Source organism: Tarenaya hassleriana, unplaced genomic scaffold (genome assembly GCF_000463585.1).
Source record: "Tarenaya hassleriana unplaced genomic scaffold, ASM46358v1 Cleome6, whole genome shotgun sequence".
NCBI classification, from domain to species: Eukaryota; Viridiplantae; Streptophyta; class Magnoliopsida; order Brassicales; family Cleomaceae; genus Tarenaya; species Tarenaya hassleriana.
This window is the reverse complement of record NW_010968505.1, coordinates 737,318-759,241: the sequence shown is the minus strand read 5'-3', so window position 1 is coordinate 759,241 and position 21,924 is coordinate 737,318. Positions and strand designations below refer to the sequence as shown.

The 21,924-nt window shown below is 39.1% G+C and overlaps 2 protein-coding genes across 6 annotated transcripts; both read left to right on the top strand.

Annotated features, from left to right (window-relative positions):
• Positions 1-14,869: 14,869 nt before the first annotated feature.
• Positions 14,870-19,696, top strand: LOC104798933 (U-box domain-containing protein 32-like). 3 transcript variants are annotated; one of them, XM_010521194.2, is made up of 10 exons: positions 14,870-15,163; positions 15,610-15,728; positions 16,018-16,139; positions 16,618-16,722; positions 16,845-16,990; positions 17,086-17,201; positions 17,512-17,661; positions 17,855-18,382; positions 18,451-19,158; positions 19,262-19,696. In XM_010521194.2, exons 1-10 carry the CDS (start codon positions 14,980-14,982, stop codon positions 19,442-19,444), a joined length of 2,361 nt encoding a protein of 786 aa, XP_010519496.1. In that variant the 5' UTR covers positions 14,870-14,979; the 3' UTR covers positions 19,445-19,696. The 3 variants fall into 3 exon arrangements, with proteins under 3 accessions (XP_010519496.1, XP_010519497.1, XP_010519498.1); XM_010521195.1 differs by lacking the exon at positions 14,870-15,163 and having other exon boundaries at positions 15,636-15,728; positions 16,011-16,139; XM_010521196.1 differs by lacking the exons at positions 14,870-15,163; positions 16,018-16,139 and having other exon boundaries at positions 15,644-15,728.
• A 99-nt stretch (positions 19,697-19,795) lies between these two features.
• On the top strand, positions 19,796-21,675 carry LOC104798932 (60S ribosomal protein L13-1). 3 transcript variants are annotated; one of them, XM_010521193.2, is made up of 5 exons: positions 19,796-20,050; positions 20,557-20,675; positions 20,791-20,924; positions 21,007-21,165; positions 21,301-21,675. In XM_010521193.2, exons 2-5 carry the CDS (start codon positions 20,570-20,572, stop codon positions 21,520-21,522), a joined length of 621 nt encoding a protein of 206 aa, XP_010519495.1. In that variant the 5' UTR covers positions 19,796-20,050; positions 20,557-20,569; the 3' UTR covers positions 21,523-21,675. The 3 variants fall into 3 exon arrangements, with proteins under 3 accessions (XP_010519495.1, XP_010519493.1, XP_010519494.1); XM_010521191.2 differs by having other exon boundaries at positions 20,537-20,675; XM_010521192.2 differs by having other exon boundaries at positions 20,532-20,675.
• The last annotated feature ends 249 nt before the right edge of the window (positions 21,676-21,924 follow it).

The window sequence follows — 21,924 nt, the reverse complement described above, 5'->3', positions numbered from 1 at the left end:
GGGCTCATCGAGATCTTGTGTTGAACCATTTAAACAAGACCGTTTTACCTGGTTTTGTGAGTCTGAATATCGGCACAGGTGCGTGACCATCACGTGTCAACTCCAACTCTTTTCTCTTGCATATATCTTTCAAGTCCTTCCTCGAGTTGATGTTATCTTTACTTTTCCCTGGCACATTCAGAACGGTGTTGATGATGTTATCAAAAAAGTTTTTCTCTATATGCATAACATCCAGATTGTGTCGAAGCGTTAGCGAACTCCAGTAAGGCAAATCCCAAAAAATACTACGCTTATACCAGTTATGCCAATCACCAAATCCTTTGCACTTCTTATGCCCAAAATTTCCTCCACAATGCACAGAAGCTTCCAAATCATCCAAATATCCACTATTTATTCGCTCAGAATAAATTTGCTCTCCGGTTTGCATAACAGGACCTTCCTCAGTAACGATTTTACCTTTGGTAAAAAGCGTACGATTTTGTCTTAACGGATGATTCCTTGGAAGAAATCTGCGATGACAGTCAAACCAGCACGTCTTTCTCCCATGTCTCAACTGAAACGCTTCTGTTTTCTCCATGCAAAACGGACATGCAAGTCTTCCATGTGTGCTCCATCCCGATAGCATGCCATACGCCGGAAAATCACTGATCGTCCAAAGAAGAACCACTCTCAGTGTAACATTTTGTTTCACACTTACGTCGTAAGCAGGGACTCCAATGTCCCACAAATCCTTCAACTCCTTAATGAGCGGCTGTAAATACACATCAAAACTCTTCTTCGGATGTTCTGGCCCAGGAATCAACAATGTCAAAAACATAAATTCTCTTTTCATGCACATCTCAGGTGGTAAGTTGTACGGAGAAAGTATAACGGGCCATAATGAATACTGCATGCCAGATTGTCCGTACGGACTAAATCCATCAGTACACAAACATAGATACACATTCCTAGGCTCAGCAGCGAATTGAGGAAATACCATGTTGAAGTTTTTCCACGCCAAAGCATCTGATGGATGTTGCATTTCTCCATCAACGGTAGAATGCGAGGCATGCCATCTCATATGCGAAGTCGTTTGTTGTGATTCATACAAACGCTTCAATCTGTACGATACTGGCATATAGAACATCTTTTTATACGGAGTTTGTCTCTGTACATTCTTACTCGGACGGTATCTGTTAGTCCCACAGAATTTACACCTAACCAATTCTTTTTCTTCACCCCAGTACAGCATGCAACCATTTTTGCAAACATCAATCTTTTCATAAGGCATTCCCAAATTCTTCAACATAGCCTTCGTATCATAATACGATTCTGGAGCTTCGTTATTTTCAGGTAAATATTCACGCAACGTTTGACAAAATGAATCCATGCAATTTTCGGTGACATTGTAATCCGTTTTCATACTCATCAATCTTGATGCAAGAGATAAACGTGACTGACCTTCTTTACATCCTTCATAGATAGGATGATTTGCCATATCCAACATGTCGAAAAACCGTTTTGTTTCGACGTTTGGCTCCTCCTGATCTTGTGATAAGTTTTGCTCAGCCAATGGCGCCCCAGGAAAAGCATCTGTCACCATTTCAACATAAGGATTTCTTACATCTTCATCTACATCATACCTCTGCTCGGCCGAGACATGTTGTCCCGTTGTGATTGTCCGAACTTCTTCTCCATGAAATCGCCAAATATAATAATCTTGGACAAATCCCCTTCGAAATAGATGTTTACAAACATCTTCTGTACTGCGATATTTAAAATTGCGACAACTTGTACATGGACATAGCATTTTTCCACGTTCTTGACACAACGGCTGCATAGAAGCAAAATTCATAAACTGTTCCAAACCGTTAATGAATTCTTGCGTTACCTCTTTTGTAATCGAATCAACTCTTTCGTATATCCACTGTCGGGACGAACGAATATTCGGATTTGTTGAAGATGTCATTTTTAGGAGAATTTTTCGTAAAAGAATAGTATAAGAGTGATTTAGAGAGTGGTTGAAGAACCACTCTCAGTGTAACATTTTGTTTCACACTTACGTCGTAAGCAGGGACTCCAATGTCCCACAAATCCTTCAACTCCTTAATGAGCGGCTGTAAATACACATCTAAACTCTTCTTCGGATGTTCTGGCCCAGGAATCAACAATGTCAAAAACATAAATTCTCTTTTCATGCACATCTCAGGTGGTAAGTTGTACGGAGAAAGTATAACTGGCCATAATGAATACTGCATGCCAGATTGTCCGTACGGACTAAATCCATCAGTACACAAACATAGATACACATTCCTAGGCTCAGCAGCGAATTGAGGAAATACCATGTTGAAGTTTTTCCACGTCAAAGCATCTGATGGATGTTGCATTTCTCCATCAACGGTAGAATGCGAGGCATGCCATCTCATATGCGAAGCCGTTTGTTGTGATTCATACAAACGCTTCAATCTGTACGATACTGGCATATAGAACATCTTTTTATACGGAGTTTGTCTCCGTACATTCTTACTCGGACGATATCTGTTAGTCCCACAGAATTTACACATAACCAATTCTTTTTCTTCACCCCAGTACAGCATGCAACCATTTTTGCAAACATCAATCTTTTCATAAGGCATTCCCAAATTCTTCAACATAGCCTTCGTATCATAATACGATTCTGGAGCTTCGTTATTTTCAGGTAAATATTCACGCAACGTTTGACAAAATGAATCCATGCAATTTTCGGTGACATTGTAATCCGTTTTCATACTCATCAATCTTGATGCAAGAGATAAACGTGACTGACCTTCTTTAGATCCTTCATAGATAGGATGATTTGCCATATCCAACATGTCGAAAAACCGTTTTGTTTCGACGTTTGGCTCCTCCTGATCTTGTGATAAGTTTGGCGCCCCAGGAAAAGCATCTGTTACCATTTCAACATAAGGATTTCTTACATCTTCATCTACATCATACCTCTGCTCGGCCGAGACATGTTGTCCCGTTGTGATTGTCCGAACTTCTTCTCCATGAAATCGCCAAATATAATAATCTTCCACAAATCCCCTTCGAAATAGATGTTTACAAACATCTTCTGTACTGCGATATTTAAAATTGCGACAACTTGTACATGGACATAGCATTTTTCCACGTTCTTGACACAACGGCTGCATAGAAGCAAAATTCATAAACTGTTCCAAACCGTTAATGAATTCTTGCGTTACCTCTTTTGTAATCGAATCAACTCATTTTTAGGAGAATTTTTGGTAAAAGAATAGTATAAGAGTGATTTAGAGAGTGGTTTGGACGAATTATGGCCGAGTGCTTTAAATAGAGAAACTTTCCAACGGATATCCGTTGGAAATCGCTGAGCAAAACTTATCACAAGATCAGGAGGAGCCAAACGTCGAAACAAAACGGTTTTTCGACATGTTGGATATGGCAAATCATCCTATCTATGAAGGATGTAAAGAAGGTCAGTTCGGAATTATTACCGCGTTTCATAACGTTCGAATAATTTCAACGGATTGCCGTTGCAATTCGTCAAACGTTATTTCCAACGGATTGCCGTTGGAATATACGTGGAAAATTTCCAACTCAAATATCCGTTGATATGCCGTTGGAAATCCGTTAGAAATGCGTTGGAATGATTCCAACGGGATACCGTTGGAAATCCGTTGGAAAAATTACAACGGATTAATCCGTTGGAAAAATCCGTTGGAATTTCGCAGTTTTTTTGTAGTGATTGACTTCGTGATTCTTTTGATTATGAATCAGTCGAATCGTGTGATTCTTTTTTGATGGACAAGACGACAAAACCTCTTTTTACTAGAATATGAGAACGGGCTATGGAGTTACTAGAACTCATACATAATGATGCATATGGTCCTATGAGCTCGTCCGTTATAGGAGATTATCTGTATTTCGTTATGTTCACTGATGATTTCAATAGGTACGCTTATGTCTAGTTGATGAGACATAAGTCTGAAACTCTTGAATTATTTAAGATTTTCAGAAACGAGGTGCAGAAACAACTTAGTAAGACGATCAAGTTGCTTCGATCTGATCGAGTTGGTGAGTATATGAGCCAAGAGTTCACTGACTATCTAGCAAATTGTGGGATTGTCTTACAACTGACTCCACCTGGAACGCCACAGTGGAATGACGTATCTGAGAGGAGGAATCGAACCCTATTAGATATGGTATGGTCCATGATGAGTCAGGTCGATATTCCTAAATCCCTTCGGGGCTACGCTTTGGAAACGACAACACTTATACTGAACAACTGTCTAACAAAGTCGATTAAGAAGACTTCATATGAGATTTGGTTTGGAAAGTGTCCCAGGTTGTCATTTATGAAGATTTGGAGATGCGACGTTTATGTAAAATATCTGGTTTCTGATAAACTATCCGTCAAATCTGATAAATGCATATTTGTGGGGTACCCTACGGAAATTAAAGGGTACTAGTCTTGGTTTAAAAAAGCATGAGGTGGCTCAAGGCGCAAAATATCTAAAAATAGAGGTGCGAGGCAAGGCGAAGGCACGCGCCTCACGGATGCGAGGCGCATAAATAAAAAATTATCAAAAATAAATTTTAAATATATTGTAAATATAAAATTTAATTACCAAATTATCTAAAATAAGTCCAAGTAAAATAAACAAAGAGAAAATGCAAATATTCATTTGTGAAATATTTAATCAAAATCGACATCTTCGTATTCTCCATCATCTTCATAATCTTTATCTTCATCGATATCTTCTTCCTACTCATCGGAATAAGCAATACCCTTTCCTTTATGAATTGACGAGGAAGAAGTAGTACTATTTTTTGCACTTGTTGATCCTCTGGTATGATTACTAGGATCATGGGCTCCAACAGTTCTACCAACTTGACCCCATGGGCCATTGTCACCATTAAACATAAAATCATTGTCTTCATCTGAACTACCTTACATTCTACCAATTAGTCATTCATTACTTTCATCAATATTTTCCAATATAATAGGATCCTTGGTGTCATTCATGTTGTGTCGCCGTTTCAAATCTCGATTATATTTGACATAAACCAAGTCATTTAATCGACTTTGTGCTAACTTATTCATTTTCTTTGTGTGAATCTCAAAATCAAATTTAAAACATATAAAAAATACAGAATTTTATTTAATACAAATAAAAAGAATGTTAGATATTATTTACTTATTGAAAAACACTCCAATTTTTTTCACAATCAGTGGCACTACAAGTGAGACTAAGGATCTTCATAGTAACTTTTGGAGATAGGGAGTAGAAGATCCAAAACAAATCCACCAATCCGCTATAAAAATGTAAAAAAAAAGCGTTAGTTGTTGTTGTTGTTGTTGTTGTTGTTGTTGTTGTTGTATATCTTAAATTTTAAAATTTTATACCTGGAGATTGTGTATTCCTTATTCTAATGGATGCCGGTAAACCAAATAAACCATTTGCAGATCAATATTCTGCTAATTCTTTTATTATTAGATTTTTTGTATCGAAAGAATCCGATAATCTGGAATTAAATACACTCGTAGACATCCTTCATAACTTCTTCACAAGTTACGTATGGGTTATCATAATGGAGACTTGGATTTAGAAAATAAACGGTTGCATGCAAATGTCGATGAAGTTGACATTCCCATCTTCTATCAATATACTCAAATGCTACACTGTAAACTCTTCTTTCAATCTAAAACTCAAAGCAATAGTCTCTTTAGAGCATAAAGCACATCCCTCCAAAAACTATCTTGCAAAAGAGGTCTTGCAAAAGAGGTCTTGGCTGCATAAATATAACCCATTGGTGGTTTTTTCTCTCCATCAACAATCATGAGAACCTTACAAGAGGTCTTGTCAACTTAAGAGCATAAAACACATCCCTCCAAAAAACTATCTTGCAAAAGATATGTTGTCAATCTTCTACATCTCGTTTCCTTTAATCACTTGGATTCATTCCATTCTTGTAAAGTAATCATTTTCCTCAATTATTTTTTTTGTTTGTAGTACTGCAAAAGAGTGATGAACGATATAGCAAATCTGGTGATTGCGGGCCTATGCAAATTTTTTTGACCTGTAAATCGTCTCATCATGTTCACAAGAGGAACATAATTATATATATAGTCATTCATGTGCATGCACTTCTTTTAGTGCATTTTTAATCTTTGGAATTTTTCCGATATCTTTCAACATGAGATCAATGCAATGTGCTGCACACGGAATCCAAAAAATATGCGATTTTTTTGTTTCAAACTATTTTCCTATAAGTTAACAAAAAATATTATTAAAAATGTTTAGACAAATAAACACGAGAAAAAAATTGTTTACCTCGTTTGACATAATTAGAAGCATTGTTTGTCACCACTTGGATCATATTTTCTTCGCCCACTTCCTCAACAATGTCATCAAGCAAATGATATAATAAATTGGCAACTTTTACAATTTCTGAGACATCAATCGATTTAAAAAAAACCGAACTTTTTGGAAAGTTGACAAAAAAGTTCACGATATCTTTATTAGCAATCGAATCACGCCAACCATCCTTCTTGTGTTCATTCAAATATACCTCCGTATCACTTACTTCTTGAACAAGAAGTGGAACTCTTAATTCATACATGGATGGTGGTTTCAACCCTGGACTGTATTGTTCAATAGACTCCCGCATTTCTACATAACTTAGGCTGGTAGCTGCATTGAACAGAATTCCATTATCGTAGAAAAATCTTGCTATTGACCTACAAGTTTTCTCCTTGAGCTTCTTGTCGATGACTTTATAGACTTCATTCTCATCATTCTTCGGATCAACATTAGGATTGACAAACATATCTATTGGGCCTTTTGTTCTTCTTTGTTTTTTGTTTACAGAAGCTCCATCTTCTTCCCCATCCAAATCACTAACCAATTCAAATTCACGAGATATCATTTGACTTTCAATCCTTAAAGATGTTTTTTTCTTCATAAAATCTGATATAGAGTTTTCCTACCAACCAACCAATCAATCTGCAAATGATCTTCGCCATAGCTAGAATCGTGATTAACACCAACACCTCTCGATCCCTGTTTTCGACCCTGGCCCTACATCGAATCCATACCCTTGCGGAATCGGCTTAGTCTAGGCTTTATTACTTGACTCAAATCTATTCACCTAGATTGGCACGATCATTAGACATACCCTGAAGGTGTTCTCGATGTAAGAACAAGGTGAGTTGCTTGAGTTGGATTTGTGAGATCTTGTTTTCATTGTGTGATGGTGTAAATCGATATTTTCTTGCGTGTTTGAAGTTTAGAACAGGTCTAGGAATGTTAAATAATGATTTGGTAGCATTTGGAAGCAACCTTGAATCGATTTGAGTCAGAAAAAGTCAAAACAAAACTGACAAATGGCGAAGAAGAAGAAGAAGATCTAATCCCGGTTCGTTAGACCAGATCATAGTCAGCTCCGGACCGAGACCGAGACAGAAGAACGTACACTCAATCGAACCAAAGAAAAAGGAAACCGAAAAAAGCAAGAAGAGAGGTTAGTCCAGGGCTGACCATGTTTCAGTCCGCCGGACCAGACCTACTCCAAAAGAGGGAAATACACCGGCGGACCGGAAGGAAGAGAGACGGACCAAAAGAAGAACAAGGAAAGCTGGTCTGAGGCTGACCATAAGTCAGTCCACTGGACCAGACCTGTTCCGAGAAAAGGGAGCCACGACAGATCAAGGGAACAAACTGAGAGAGCGGAGTGACTTGGTCTGGACCGGACCAACCTTGGTCAAGGTCGGACCAGACATGAGAATGAGACAAGCAGGTTCGAATGGATCGAAACAGAGGGAAGGACCAAAGGTTGGTCCGGGTCTGACCAGAATTGATCGGAGGCAGACCAAACCCCCTCATAGGATGTGACTTACACATCTAAGTCCAACACTCTGAATATCACGTAGGGATTCATGTGTCGTGGTGAGAAGTGTGATTTACACGAGAGTGACTCGTGTGTGATTGTTTGGGGTAGTTTGCATGGTGTTAACGGTATATCAGATGAGACCGAATATCGTGAGACGCGTGATTATACCATGGATATATATACACGATGCCATGTTTATGGTTTGCTCGTGCGATGCGAGTGGATCATGATTATGTTTGTATATGGTTGTGTGAGGCAACCATCACCATCACGCGAGGTGATGTGCGTGTGAGGCACAGATAGTCATGTGAGGTGATAACCACTGTCGTTTGAGGCGACGGCCAACGTCACGAGAGGTGACGAGTGTGCGACGCGCTCTGAGTCATGCGGCGTGACTAGAATTTATGGCTAACCCTATGATGCGACATCATACGGGTATGATTGTGATTGGTACGATTGTGATGGATGTGATTGTGATCCTGTGTTATTATGTATGTGCTTTTTATGGAAGTGTTGATTGTACCATTCTCCATGAGAATGAGATTTCCGGGTTCAACCCGGGTTAGTCATTAAGCAGTTGTGGTTAGCTCTCGTGGGTTTATTTTTTCCAGATCACAAGGAACACATGTAATGCATTGATCGGCGATGACTTGAGAGAGGCAGTATCATGTACGGATTTTATATTTGAATTACGGGACTTATATTTCCGTCTTTTGTACGGTTGTACTATTTATTTTTCGAACATGTGTTGCTTTGCAACTCGATCACACATTGTATTTCCACTGTTTACTCTATTTGATAAATATTTTTGAAAATCCCGTATTTTTGCTTCCGCATTATTTTATTATCTGTATTTGTCTATGTGGCACAACATGTATACTGTGCATGGTTTACGGGTGTCACATCAACTGTAAAGCGATTTAATTAATATTATATTAATATTTTAACTTTTGTTATTTTCTCTTTTCAAAAAACAAAAAATCAAAGAATGTGTACACAAGTAACTAACTAAACTAGGTAGCCTTATACCTCTTTTTATCATTTTTTAGGTATAAAATCAAACAAATTTAAATTAATAATATTATATTAATTTTAGTTTTATATAACTTAATAAAACTAAACTAATGTTTTTTTAATTTTTTATTAATAATATATTCTGTATAAATTTTTTAGTCTTGCATATATGCGTATAACGATAGTGGTATATACCTACATGCACAATAAATGTTTTTGGTGTTCTTGTCAAATTCTCTATAGTAGAAAATATTACTAAATGAAAAAAAAAATAATGTCTTCAACTTATGACATATTAATGAAAAAATGTAACAAAATCATTTCATAAATGGTTGCTTATTCAATAAGGATGCAAATCGGTTTCAATAATACCAAGTTCATATTAGAAAATGAATCATGTAAACATCAAATACACCTATAGACGAGAGAGAATCGATTTTAACCTATGGATATATGATCGTTATTGTGACATCTCGGGTACTGTATGAGGGCAGGAAGTGATCGCCGGTGTGAGAGACATGGATAAGTAGCGGCTCCTGATGAGCTTCTGGGTAGCGGGTACAGGGATGAATCAAACGCACCGAAATGAGAGGGATCTAAGGGTTGTGTAGGTATGGGACTACACAGTGATAGAAGGAATTAATTGAGCTACTCATGGCAACAATATGCATCTACCTTTTCGGTTACCCATCTCGAGAGAACTCCAAAGTTAAGTGTGCTCGCTCTGGAGTAGTCTTAGGATGGGTGACCTCATGGGAAGTACTTTCCGAGATGTGTGCGAGTGAGGACAAAACACGCTAAAAGGTCTCGTGTTGGTGTGTGAGGACAGCTTTGACATTCTGTAGCGGCCTCGGATCGTTATAAATGGTATCAGAGGCGGTACTCTCCCAGTATGTTGTAGTTCGAGGAGGAACCACGCGGAAGCTGGTGGGGCTGTGACAGTCTAGGTATCCTAGGAGGGCGGAGAGTGATCGTCGGTGTGAGAGATACGGATAAAGAGCGGCTCCTGAAGAGTTTCCGGGTATGAGGTACAGGGATAAATCGAACGCACCGAAATGAGAGGGATCCGAGGGCTGTGTAGATATAGGACTACAGAGTCATAGATAACTTGAAAGGAATTAATTGAGCTACTCATGGTAACAAGATGCATCTACCATTTCGGTTATTCATCTCGAGAGAACTCCAAAGTTAAGCGTGCTCACTCTGGAGTAGTCTTACGATGGGTGACCTCATGGGAAGTACTACTTTCCGGGATGTGTGCGAGTGAGAACAAAACACGCTAAAAGGTCTCGTGTTGGTGTGTGAGGACAACTTTGACATTCCGTAGTGGCCTCGGTTCGTTCAAAGGCGGTACTCTTCCAGTATAGTATAGTTCGAGGATGAACCAGGCAGAAGATGGTGGGTCTGTAATAGTCCGGGTACCCTAGGAGGGCGGAGAGTGATCGTCGGTGCGAGAGATACGGATAAGGAGCGGCTCGTGACGAGTTTCTGGCACTACAAAAAAAATGCGAAATTCCAATGGATTTTTCCAACAGATATATCCTATTTCCAACGGAATTGCAACGGAATTCCTACGGATGTGTAACGGACGTATCCGTTAGAAATCCGTTGGAATTTCCAACGGCATATCAACGGATACCAGCGTTGGACATTTCCCACGCATATTCCGACGGCAATCCGTTAGAAATAATGTTCGACCATTTCCAACGGGCACCCGTCGGAAAATTCGAACGTTATGAAACGCGGAAATGATTCCAATGGACATCCGTTGGAAATAGTCGAACGTTATAACGTTCGAATTATTCCAACAGGTGTCCGTTGGAATATTTAACAGTCGACGAAATTCAACGGATTTCTAACAGATATCCGTTTGAATTTTCGTCTATTTAAATCATCCGGCCATTTTTCTACCAAACCACTCTCTAAATCATTCTTCTACTATTCTTACACCAAAAATTCTCCCAAAAATGGCTTCTTCAACAAATCCGAATATTCGTTCATCCCGACAGTGGATATATGAAAGAGATGATCCGATTACAAAAGAGGTAATGCAAGAACACATTACCGGTTTGAAACAATTTATGAATTTTGCTTCCATGCAGCCATTGTGCCAAGAACATGGAAAAATGCTATGTCCATGTATAAGTTGTCGAAATTTTAAATATAGCAGTCAAGAAGATGTTTGTAAACATCTATTTCGAAGGGGATTTGTGGATGACTATTATATTTGGCGATTTCATGGGCAAGAAGTTCGGACAATCACTGTAACGGGACAACATGTGTCGGCCGATCAGAGGTATGATGTAGATGAAGTTATAAGAAATCCTTATGTTGAAATGGTGACAGATGTTTTTTCTGGGGCATTGGTTGATCAAAACTCACAAGAGGAGGAGCCAAACGTCGAAACAAAACGGTTTTTCGACATGTTGCATATGGAAAATCATCCTATCTATGAAGGATGTAAAGAAGGTCAGTCTCATTTATCTCTCGCATCAAGATTGATGAGTATGAAAAGGGATTACAATGTCACCGAAAGTTGCATGGATTCATTTTGTTAAACATTAGGTGAGTATTTACCTGAAAATAACGAAGTTCCAGAATCGTATTATGATACGAAGGCTATGTTGAAGAATTTGGAATGCCTTATGAAAAGATTGTTGTTTGCAAAAATGGTTGCATGCTCTATTGGGGTGAAGAAAAAGAATTAGTTAAGTATAAATTCTGTGGGGCTAACAGATATCGTCCGAGTAAGAATGTACATAGACAAACTCTGTATAAAATTCTATATGCCGGTATCGTACAGATTGAAGCGTTTGTATGAATCCATCGGATGCTTTGGCGTGGAAAAACTTCAATATGGTATTTTCTCAATTTGCTGCTTAGCCTAGGAATGTGTATCTTTGTTTGTGCACTGATGGCTTTAGTCTGTACGGACAGTCTGGCATGCAGTATTCGTTATGGCCCGTTATACTTTCTCCGTACAACTTACCACCTGAGATGTGCCTGAAAAGAGAATTTATGTTTTTGACATTATTGATTCCTGGCCTAGAACATCCGATGAAGAGTTTTGATGTGTATTTACAGCCACTCATTAAGGAGTTGAAGGATTTGTGGGACATTGGAGTTCCTGCTTATGATATAAGTGTGAAACAAAATTTTACACTTAAAGCGGTTCTTCTTTGGACGATTAGTGATTTTCCGGCGTATGGAATGTTATCGGGATGGAGCACACATGGAAACTTACATATCCGTTTTGCATGGAGGAAACCGAAGCGTTTCAGTTGAGACATGGGAGAAAGTCGTGCTGGTTTGACTATCATCGCAGATTTCTTCCAAGGAATCATCCATTTAGACAAAATCGTACGCTTTTTATCAAAGGTAAAATTGTTACAGAGGAAGGACCTGTTATACAAATCGGAGAGCAAATTTATTTTGAGCGAATAAATAATGGATATTTGGATGATTTGCAAGTTTCTGTGCAAATTTATTCTGAGCGAATAAATAGTGGATATTTCAGTTGGTCTCTCCAAATAAGGGCAACATCTATGGATTGAGCGGATTGCAGAGAGATTTGTTTGATGATTTCGGTGCTGCAATTCCTCCCGGCATGCAGAGTGATCTCGAACAACAACGGCGGATCGAGACACTCGAACAACAGCTTGCGGCGACTAGGCAACAAGTGAGTAACCTCGAACAAATTGTTGAGCTTATGCAAGGTGATCGCCCACTTCACAACACGTCGCCAAGTTCGGGATCTAAAACTACGACACGTAATCTCGGGACCAGTGAGGACGAAGAAACCCGTAGTGCTAATTAATTTTAATTTTGGTTTTATTTTGTAATATTTGAATAATATTTCTTTTATTTTAATATTTTAATTTTTTTATTTTATATTATATTTATATATATTTAAATATATAATTTTTATTAATTAATATATAATAAATATATATATATATAATAATATTTATTTTATTTTTAAATATTTATTTTATTTTTTTATTAATTTTTTTCGCTTCCAACCGGCATTCCAACGGATATCTGTCACAAAGAGCGTTGCAAATTTCCAATGCAGTATTCAAACGGATATCCGTTACAATTTACCAACGGATAGCCGTTGTAACATTCCAACGACTATTCCAACGGAATTGCCAACGGATTTCCGTGGCTAATGCCGTTGGAAATCCATGGCATTTTTCTAACGGGTATTCCAACGGATATATGAGACAATTTTGTAACGGGCAACCGTTGGTACAACGTTGGAATAATTCCACGGAACTACCGTTGAAAATCCGTTGGAATTATGCAACGACTATAACCGTTGAAAATCCGTTGCAATATTTCAACGGATTCACGCGTTGGAATTCTGTTGGAAATTTCCACAGATGTCTAACGGAATCGAATTTCCAATGACGTTTCTCCAACAGACATATCCGTTGGAAATCGACATTTCCAACGGATTTTCGGCCGTTTCCAACGGATTTGCCGGTTGGAATTTATGATTTTTTTGTAGTGTGGGTAGGAGGTACAGTAATCGAATGCACCGAATGAGAAGGATCTGAGAGCTGTGTAGGTATAGAACTACACAGTCATAGATAACTTAAAAGGAATTAATTGAGCTACTCATGGCAATAAGATGCATCTACCTTTTCGGTTATCTATCTCGAGAGAACTCCAAAGTTAAGCATGTTCATTCTGGAGTAGTCTTATGATGGGTGATCTCATGGGAAGTACTTTCCGGGATGTGTGCGAGTGAGAACAAAACACGCTAAAAGGTCTCGTGTTGGTGTGTGAGGATAATTTTGACATTCTATGCGGTCTCGGGTCGTTATAAATGGTATCAGACGCGGTACTCTCCCATTATGGTGTGGTTCGAGGACGAACCAGGTGGAAGGTGGTGGACGTGTGACAGTCTGGTACCATAGGAGGGTGGGATGATCGCCGTGCGAGAGGCACGGACAAGGAGCAGCTCCTGGTGAGCTTCTGGGTAGGGGGTACAGGGATGAATTGAACGCATCAGGATGAGAGGGATCCGAAAGCTGTGTAGGTATGTGACTACACAGTCATAGATAACTTAAAAGGAATTAATTGAGCTACTCATAGTAACAAGATGCATCTACCTTTTCGGTTGTCCATCTCGAGAGAACTCCAAAGTTAAGCGTGCTCGCTCTGGAGTAATCTTATGATGTGTGACCTCCTAGGAAGTATTTTTCAGGATGTCTGCGAGTGAAGACAAAAACACGCTAAAAGGTCATATGTTAGTGTGTGAGGACATCTTTGACATTCCGTAGCGACATCGGATCTTTCGTATGAATCAGATTCGATATCAATATCTTATTAATATCGTACATTGCAATAGAATCGATCGAATATATAAACAGTTCATGTCTTTCATAATCATATGAATCTAACTTTAATAAACAAATCTCTAATAATAGTTTTTGTGAACGGTTGTGCCATCTAGGAATGGACATTTCAGATTTCACTTTGGGTTAGGTTAGGTTCGCTTCGATTATATTTGAATTTTATTATTTTGATTATTTTAATTTTTATTGATAAAAATATGATATTATCAGTTTTTCAGTTGATTTTTTTATTCCGATATTATGATGTAGGAGATGATAATTTTTTATTTCAAAAATAGTATAGTTTAAACATTTTAAAAGTAAATTCCATTAAAATTTTTAAATTTATAAAACGGTAAAAATCTAATTTTTAATTTTTTTGTTCGATAAATTTATTCCCAAATTTATAAAATAATTTAATAGGATAAATGTTGTCAATCTTTTTTATAATTTGAAAATTATAATAATATATTTTATAAATTTGTACTTACAAATTAGTATTTAACTTTTTTTTTTCAAGTTTTATGCGCTCGCAGGTAGGAGCATTCGCCGAAAAGAGCCAACTTTTGTCTTCCAAGTCGGCACGTCGGTGGACTCATCACCGAGTTAGCGACTCAGCGAACCAGAAAAAAAAACGGTTTCAACAACCGGACTCTGACGAGCTCCTTTATAAAGCCGTTTCTATGCCACATGCGTTTGTATCTCCGCCTATACGTATAGAGGGCTACAGAGAGAGAGAAAGAGAGAGATGGGGAGTGTCGGAGAGATAGGCGGAGATGAAGCTTTATTCGACGTGGATGAGACGATCTTCGTGGCAGTGGCGGAGGATGTTGAGAGGAGCAAAACGACGGTGCTTTGGGCGGCGCGAAACTTCTCCGGCAAGAGGATTTGCTTGATTCATGTTTACCGTCCGGCTCGGCCCCCGCCGTGGAGTGAGATATTCTCCTCTCTCTCTAATTTTCGAATTTGGGAGTGAACTCAAGTTTTGTGTGATGTCGTGATCTGTTTGCTTAGTGCGGAAAATGGTAGAAGTCGAGTGAAAAATTGGAGTTTCGTTGCTTTTCTGGGTTTGCTCACAACTTGACATTTCTCTTCAATGTCAAGCTGATTTCTGATGATCATCTGTTAGGTTGCTGAGAAAAACAAGGAATTCAGAGTAATACTGAATTCACTCATGTGTTTTTGTTCGATCTCTGATAAAATGGGCGAAAATGTAGAAACGTTTGTTTATTATCTTGTCTCCATTTTCTAGCTTTTTACCAAAAACTTGGAAGAAGAAAAAAGAGGATGCATGTTTAAAAGACTACACAAGATGGGATAATGTCTGTGACTGAACATAATGTCTCCATTTTCTAAGTATCTGCTTTACCCTTGGCAGACAAGAAACTTGTTGCTGGTAAGTTTAAACAGCATTCTGTCATGGTGATTGAGAACGACGAGAGCCAAAAAGTGGACGAGCTTATGGATTCTTATCTTCGCCTTCTATCTGAATCTGAGGTATTGGTCCTCTCTCATTTCTTTTATTCGTAGTTGATTGTAAACACTCGCAAACCATTGTCTTACTGTTTTAAGTCCATGTGAAATAAAAGTTTGGCAGCTCGCTTTGGATGTTTCTTGAATCTCGGGTGGATAACATTTTTACTGAGTAAAGAGAAAGACACAAAATAACATCATTTGATATTTGATGGGTACTTAAAAATTTAGAACCAAGATTCTTGCGACATTTTGGACTTTCTTGGTTGGACCCTTTTCATATAATAAACTAACAGATCGATCTAGTTTTTAGGTTCGAACAGATAAGTTGTGGATTGAGAGGCCAAATATTGAGGAAGGTATTGTTGAACTGATTGCTCAGCACAAGATTAAGTGGTTCGTAATGGGAGCTGCATCAGATAATCATTATTCATGGTATGGAGTCTGTATAAATTTAATTAGTTGTTGTTTGGGTGAAGTTAATCATTCTACCACGGATAGCTTAAAAAGGAACTACATCTGTGAAGCCTCTGTTTGGATAGATGAGAGAAAAAAAAAACTATTGCCTTGTCTCTCCTAGCCATATTTGATTATGAAATAAATTCACAGTCAGAATTCTTTGAATTCGTCATTGAATTAAAGTGAGATGCGATTCATGAGCTTGACAGATGTTTTTGCTATGAAAATTCTTCCGTGGGCTGAGGACTTTGTTCTAGCTGATAGATTGGCAGGGAAACAAATGATTCATCTAATCCCATTTATGCAAATATTATCAGCTCGATTCCAGTCTCAGTGATGTAGTTTGTTTGGAAAAATATGTCGAGAGTTGGATGTAATTCTATATCAGTAATTGTTATTTTTAAATATTATTTTGCTTGGGGCCTCACATGACCAAAGTAAATTGAAATGACAGGAAAATGACTGATTTGAAGTCTAAGAGATCCACGTTTGTTTGCCAAAGAGCACCTGTTTCATGTCATATCTGGTTTCTGTGTAAAGGTTACCTTATCTTTACAAGGTGAATTCTTTTCCTGGGGATGGCTATTTTGGCTGTTAAAGAAGGAAGGATATTTTGAATAGCGATTTAAGTTGTTTGCCACTTCACTTCACTCTTAAAGAAAGTAATGATTTTCAAAACAGGGCAACAAATGAAGAAAGTGCTAACAGGGAAATGATGCCTCCTCTACTACAGCCAGTTTCAGATACTGGGACCAGGGAATCAGAAAACTTGGAATCTTCTTATATGATGAGAAGACTAAGATATTGGCGTAGTCTCCTTGAACAAGGTAGTGATTGCCCTTGACTTGCATAACCTATCATACCTGTGATTATCGATTGGTTTTCCTGTCTCTGTAGATAACTTTGTTACAGAATTGTGCAGATGCTGATAAAGACACTTGTGAATTGGAGAAAGAGACATGGGATTCTATTCGTCATTTTTCTTCGGGTTCAGGTTCCTCTGTTGGCTCAGATTCAGTGACTACGTTAACCGTTGAGGTGAGAGAGTTTGGTGCAGCTTTACTTTTCCATCTCTTATGTGTGTTAGACAATGTAGATCCCTTTTCGTATGCCCTGCGGATAAGTTACAACTGGCAAAGCGATTATCACAGTAGCTGATTTGTTTTGAAGCTTTTGTATATATATGCTGTGAAATGTGATTGTAAGGAAACAGTTGAAGAGAGAGTAATTTGTATTTGCATCATATATCAGAACTTCGATCACAAGGGAAGAACATACTGTATACCTTTAAGTGGAGCAAACATTGATAATACCACATGATAAGTGGGTGATACCTGTGGAGTTTCAGGAGATGAAGTGTGAACAAGATACGGTACACAAAGCTCATCGTAAGTATGATAAAATCAATAACGCTGCTGGCCAGACAGAGGGAACTGTCTATGAAGAAGCTAGAAGCGAGTGGAAGGATGATGGCAGTACCATGGAGGCTATATGCAAGGTTATGTATTTATTTTCAGTTGATCAATTCTTGACCAGCTAGGAGTTTGTAAGTGGTTTCTTTTCACTCCATCCATTTTTCCTTGTTGACCCATCTAAATCAGACTGAGAGGGGTTTCATAGCTAGCTTATACATTTGTCAATTTTGTTTCTGACGGTTGATTATCGTGTTTTTTCATGCCATCCTCTTGCAGTCCAAAGCCTTGGACAACTTATGCATGAAGGAGATGAGCCGAAGAAAAAAGCTGGAAGAATTGCTGGGAAGGGAGAGAGAAGAAGTTAAAAAGGTAAAGGACCAGTATGACGAATTCATGAAAGAACTCCAGATGGTTCAGGGCCAGAATCTACAGCTGGAGAACCAAATTCGCAAAATTGGAGATATGGAAAAAGAATACGATGAAAATTTTGTGACAGCTATGGAGCTCTTTAAAAGCTTCAAGCAGAAAAGGGATGAGAGGCGGATAGAGCACGCGAAAGCGGTGAGAGAGGTGAATGCATTGAGGAAACCGGTAAAAGGGCAGTCTGTAATTTCTCGTGGAACAAAAATTCTCAAGTATTCCTTCATGGAACTCCACGAGGCCACTAACGAATTTGACTCATCCTGGAAACTTGGAGAAGGAAAATACGGAGGCATCTACAAGGGGTATCTTCAACATCTTCAAGTTGTTGTAAAGATGTTGCCCTTCTATGGCTTCCAGACTCACTTGGAGTTCCAGCATCAGGTAAAAGACCTTATAGATATATACATGTGCATTGCCTTGTTAATGCCTGATTCATGGTTGGATATCAGGTGGAAATTCTAAGCAGGGTGAGGCATCCGAATCTGGTAATGTTTATGGGGGCTTGCACGGAGTCACGGTCCCTCGTTTATCAGTATATTGAGAATGGCAGCCTCCAAGATCATCTATCCTCCAGACACAACATTCCCCCGCTCTCATGGGAGACTCGGATCAGGATTGCCTCGGAGATTTGCTCCGCCCTCTTGTTTCTTCACTCCAACATGCCCTGCATCATACATGGAAACCTGAAACCCTCCAAGATTCTCCTTGATTCCAATCTCGTCACCAAGATCACCGGCAACGGGGTTTCTCAGTTGATTCCTCGATCTAACGTCGACAAATCAGTTCATACAGATCCAAATTTCTCTGTCTCTGGACGATTGACACCAGAATTAGATGTATACTCATTCGGGATCATTCTCCTTCAGCTGCTTACCAAGAGACCTGTTTCAGGGATACTAAGAGAAGTCAAATGTGCCTTAGAAAATGATACCTTGTGTTCGGTCCTGGATAGTTCAGCCGGAGAATGGCCTGTTGCACTTGCCCGAAAGCTGGCTAATGCGGCAATGCACTGCTGTAAAAGGAACCCTTTGAATCGACCAGACCTGTCAGTGGTTCTGCGGGTGATAGAGCGGATGAGGGTTCCGCCATCATCTTCATACTCTGACCACAAAGCTCGCCGTCGAGCCCCTTCTCACTTCCTCTGCCCCATTTTTCAGGTATTAAAAAATTTCATCTGCATTTCATGAGGGAGAATATATGGCAGCTGAAACTCAAAGCTTGATATTTGGAATTCATTATATGACGATGTGATATGGGCAGGAACTGATGAAAGACCCGCTGATAGCAGCGGACGGATTCACGTATGAAGGGGAAGCAATCCGAGAGTGGTTAGCGAAAGGGCGCGGCACTTCCCCGATGACAAACGTCAAGATGGAAGACTGCAACCTCATCCCTAACCATGCCCTCCATCAAGCCATCCAACGCTGGCAAAACCAATGGTGAAATTTATATATAGTATGACGTTCCTCTCTTAATATACACACACACACGCACACATGGAAACCCCTATTCTTCATAGACATTGATATGAGCACATAATTTGTATTCTCTCTGTAAAACCCTATGGTCTCAATCTTTGCATTATTACCCTAACAAATCGCATACTTATTATGTATAACGTTATGTATTTATCTCAGATGTCTACAACATGTCTGATTCTTTTTGGATCAAAAGATTCATTTTGCCTTTGGCTTCTTCTGATCTTCCCTATAGTTTGAAAATTTTAGAGATTGTTTAGTGCAGGGGTTGAGTAATATCTAAATTTTAAGTTACCCTAAATAAAAAAAAAATAAAGTATTAGTCCCCTCCGCCTTGTCCACCAGACGAAACAAACTTCCTCCGCTCCTCTGCCCGGTTTTAAAAAAAAGTTTGGATGGGCCGGGCCCATTTGGTAAATGGATATGGAATGTGGCTTTTAATGACATTTTGGTAAGCCCGAAACTACAAGAAAAACACTCTGGAATTAGGTTTGTGATATATATGTGAAGGCGGAAGCCCTAGCCATTTCAGTCGCTTGCCGCCGAGGACGAGGAGAGAGGCGCTCTCTAGGTACCTAACCCTCTCTCTTTCTTGTTCGCCATTGTCTCTCAACGAGTCTTATCTTCTCAATCATTGGATTAGCGCTTGTGCTAAGAGTAACGCCAACTGGTATCTCGGTTTAGCTGTCATTTTCGTTTTTGAAATCGAATTATTTTGTTTCGAATTTCGAAATTTGTGCCATTCGCTTTTCGTATCGTGTTTCAGCATTTGTGAGATCCTTGCATTGATTTCTATTTCAGTTTAGCTCTGGAATTGCCTAATGAACTTGGGTTTCAGGCTTTCAGCTTATGTTCTTTTTTACGCTTTATTAAATGCGGGTATATATCATGTTATGTACGATGATGCTACTTGATGATGCTCTGTTTCTAGATTTAGCGAATCTGTTTATTTCCAGGGTCTATTTTTGCGATAGCTGTTCAATTTATGATAACTTCTGCGTTGAGTGATGTGTTATTTCTCTGTACTGATCTCATATCTATATGTATCTTAGCTCAGTCTGTGTTGGGGTGTTCCAGTTGAGTCTCGGAAATGAAGCACAACAACGTTATCCCCAATGGGCACTTTAAGAAGCATTGGCAGAATTATGTCAAAACATGGTTCAACCAGCCTGCCCGGAAAACCAGAAGAAGGATCGGTGAGTGATCATCCTGTTGGCTTTCTTGCTTCAAACAAAAAAAATCTTGGATCCGTTTTTGCATTTCCATTGGCTGTGCTGCTTAGGATTTCTCTTTGGTGGTATTTGTTTTCAGCGAGACAGAAGAAGGCTGTGAAGATATTCCCCCGACCCACTGCTGGACCTCTGCGTCCTGTTGTGCATGGGCAAACCCTGAAGTACAACATGAAAGTTAGAGCTGGCAGAGGATTTACCCTTGAAGAACTCAAGGTTTGCTTCATCTTTCCTTCTTTTAGATGTTCAAGCCCTTTGAAGTATCAAGCTTTAATTTTAATTTTGTACGATATACCAGGCTGCGGGTATCCCAAAGAAGTTGGCCCCAACTATCGGTATAGCGGTCGATCACCGACGCAAGAACCGTTCCTTGGAGGGACTTCAGACCAATGTCCAGAGGCTGAAGATGTACAAGGCCAAGTTGGTCATCTTCCCCCGCCGTGCCCGTAAAGTCAAGGTATCTGTCTTAACAATTGCTATATTACTTGTACATCACAATCCCATATATGTCTGATGAAAAGGGGCCTGTTGTTTTATGTTTGGTCGGATTTGGACCTTAACTGAAAAACCCGATTATTGTTTTCTTGAGCAGGCTGGTGATTCTGCTCCGGAGGAGCTTGCAAATGCAACCCAAGTGCAAGGAGAACACATGCCGATTGTGAGGGAGAAGCCGGCGTCGGAGCTTGTGAAGGTCACAGAGGCCATGAAATCGTTCAAGGCTTATGACAAGATCCGTCTAGAGCGTACAAATCAACGCCATGTCGGTGCCAGGGCAAAGAGAGCTGCCGAGGCCGAGAAAGAAGAGAAGAAGTGAGATTCTTTTTTTTTAGGTTTAAAAAAACTTATCTTTTTTTTTTGTATCGGACTTTGTTGCCTCCCTGTTGGTTGGTTTGGATTTTGCTGCTACTGGATTTGGGGAAAATGATTATTAAAAAAACTTGCTGCGACTCTCCGGCGATTCATGGCTTGTTCTTTGGCTGTCTTTCCTAGTACCATCTGACAATACTTTTATCAGATACTCGTCGAGAATTGAGATTTCAAACTGATCCTATGTGAAACATAATATTGGATATTCATACCCGTTAACCTACGTGTTGAAAAAGGTCCTCTTATGTGTATCATGCAAATATTATTGTATTATTATAAATGTTGGAACACTCTCGATGGGGATCTTTTCGGTCGGAAAATGACAGTCCATCGAAGACCCTCTATCCCG

Excerpts from the sequence above, each read along its gene's own strand:
- LOC104798933 (XM_010521194.2), top strand. The coding sequence starts at position 14,980 with ATGGGGAGTGTCGGAGAGATAGGCGGAGATGAAGCTTTATTCGACGTG. Across the intron at positions 15,729-16,017 it reads GCCTTCTATCTGAATCTGAG|GTTCGAACAGATAAGTTGTG; the intron begins GTATTGGTCCTC and ends TCTAGTTTTTAG. Across the intron at positions 16,140-16,617 it reads TCAGATAATCATTATTCATG|GAAAATGACTGATTTGAAGT; the intron begins GTATGGAGTCTG and ends TTGAAATGACAG.
- LOC104798932 (XM_010521193.2), top strand. The coding sequence starts at position 20,570 with ATGAAGCACAACAACGTTATCCCCAATGGGCACTTTAAGAAGCATTGG. Across the intron at positions 20,676-20,790 it reads GAAAACCAGAAGAAGGATCG|CGAGACAGAAGAAGGCTGTG; the intron begins GTGAGTGATCAT and ends ATTTGTTTTCAG. Across the intron at positions 21,166-21,300 it reads GCCGTGCCCGTAAAGTCAAG|GCTGGTGATTCTGCTCCGGA; the intron begins GTATCTGTCTTA and ends TTTCTTGAGCAG.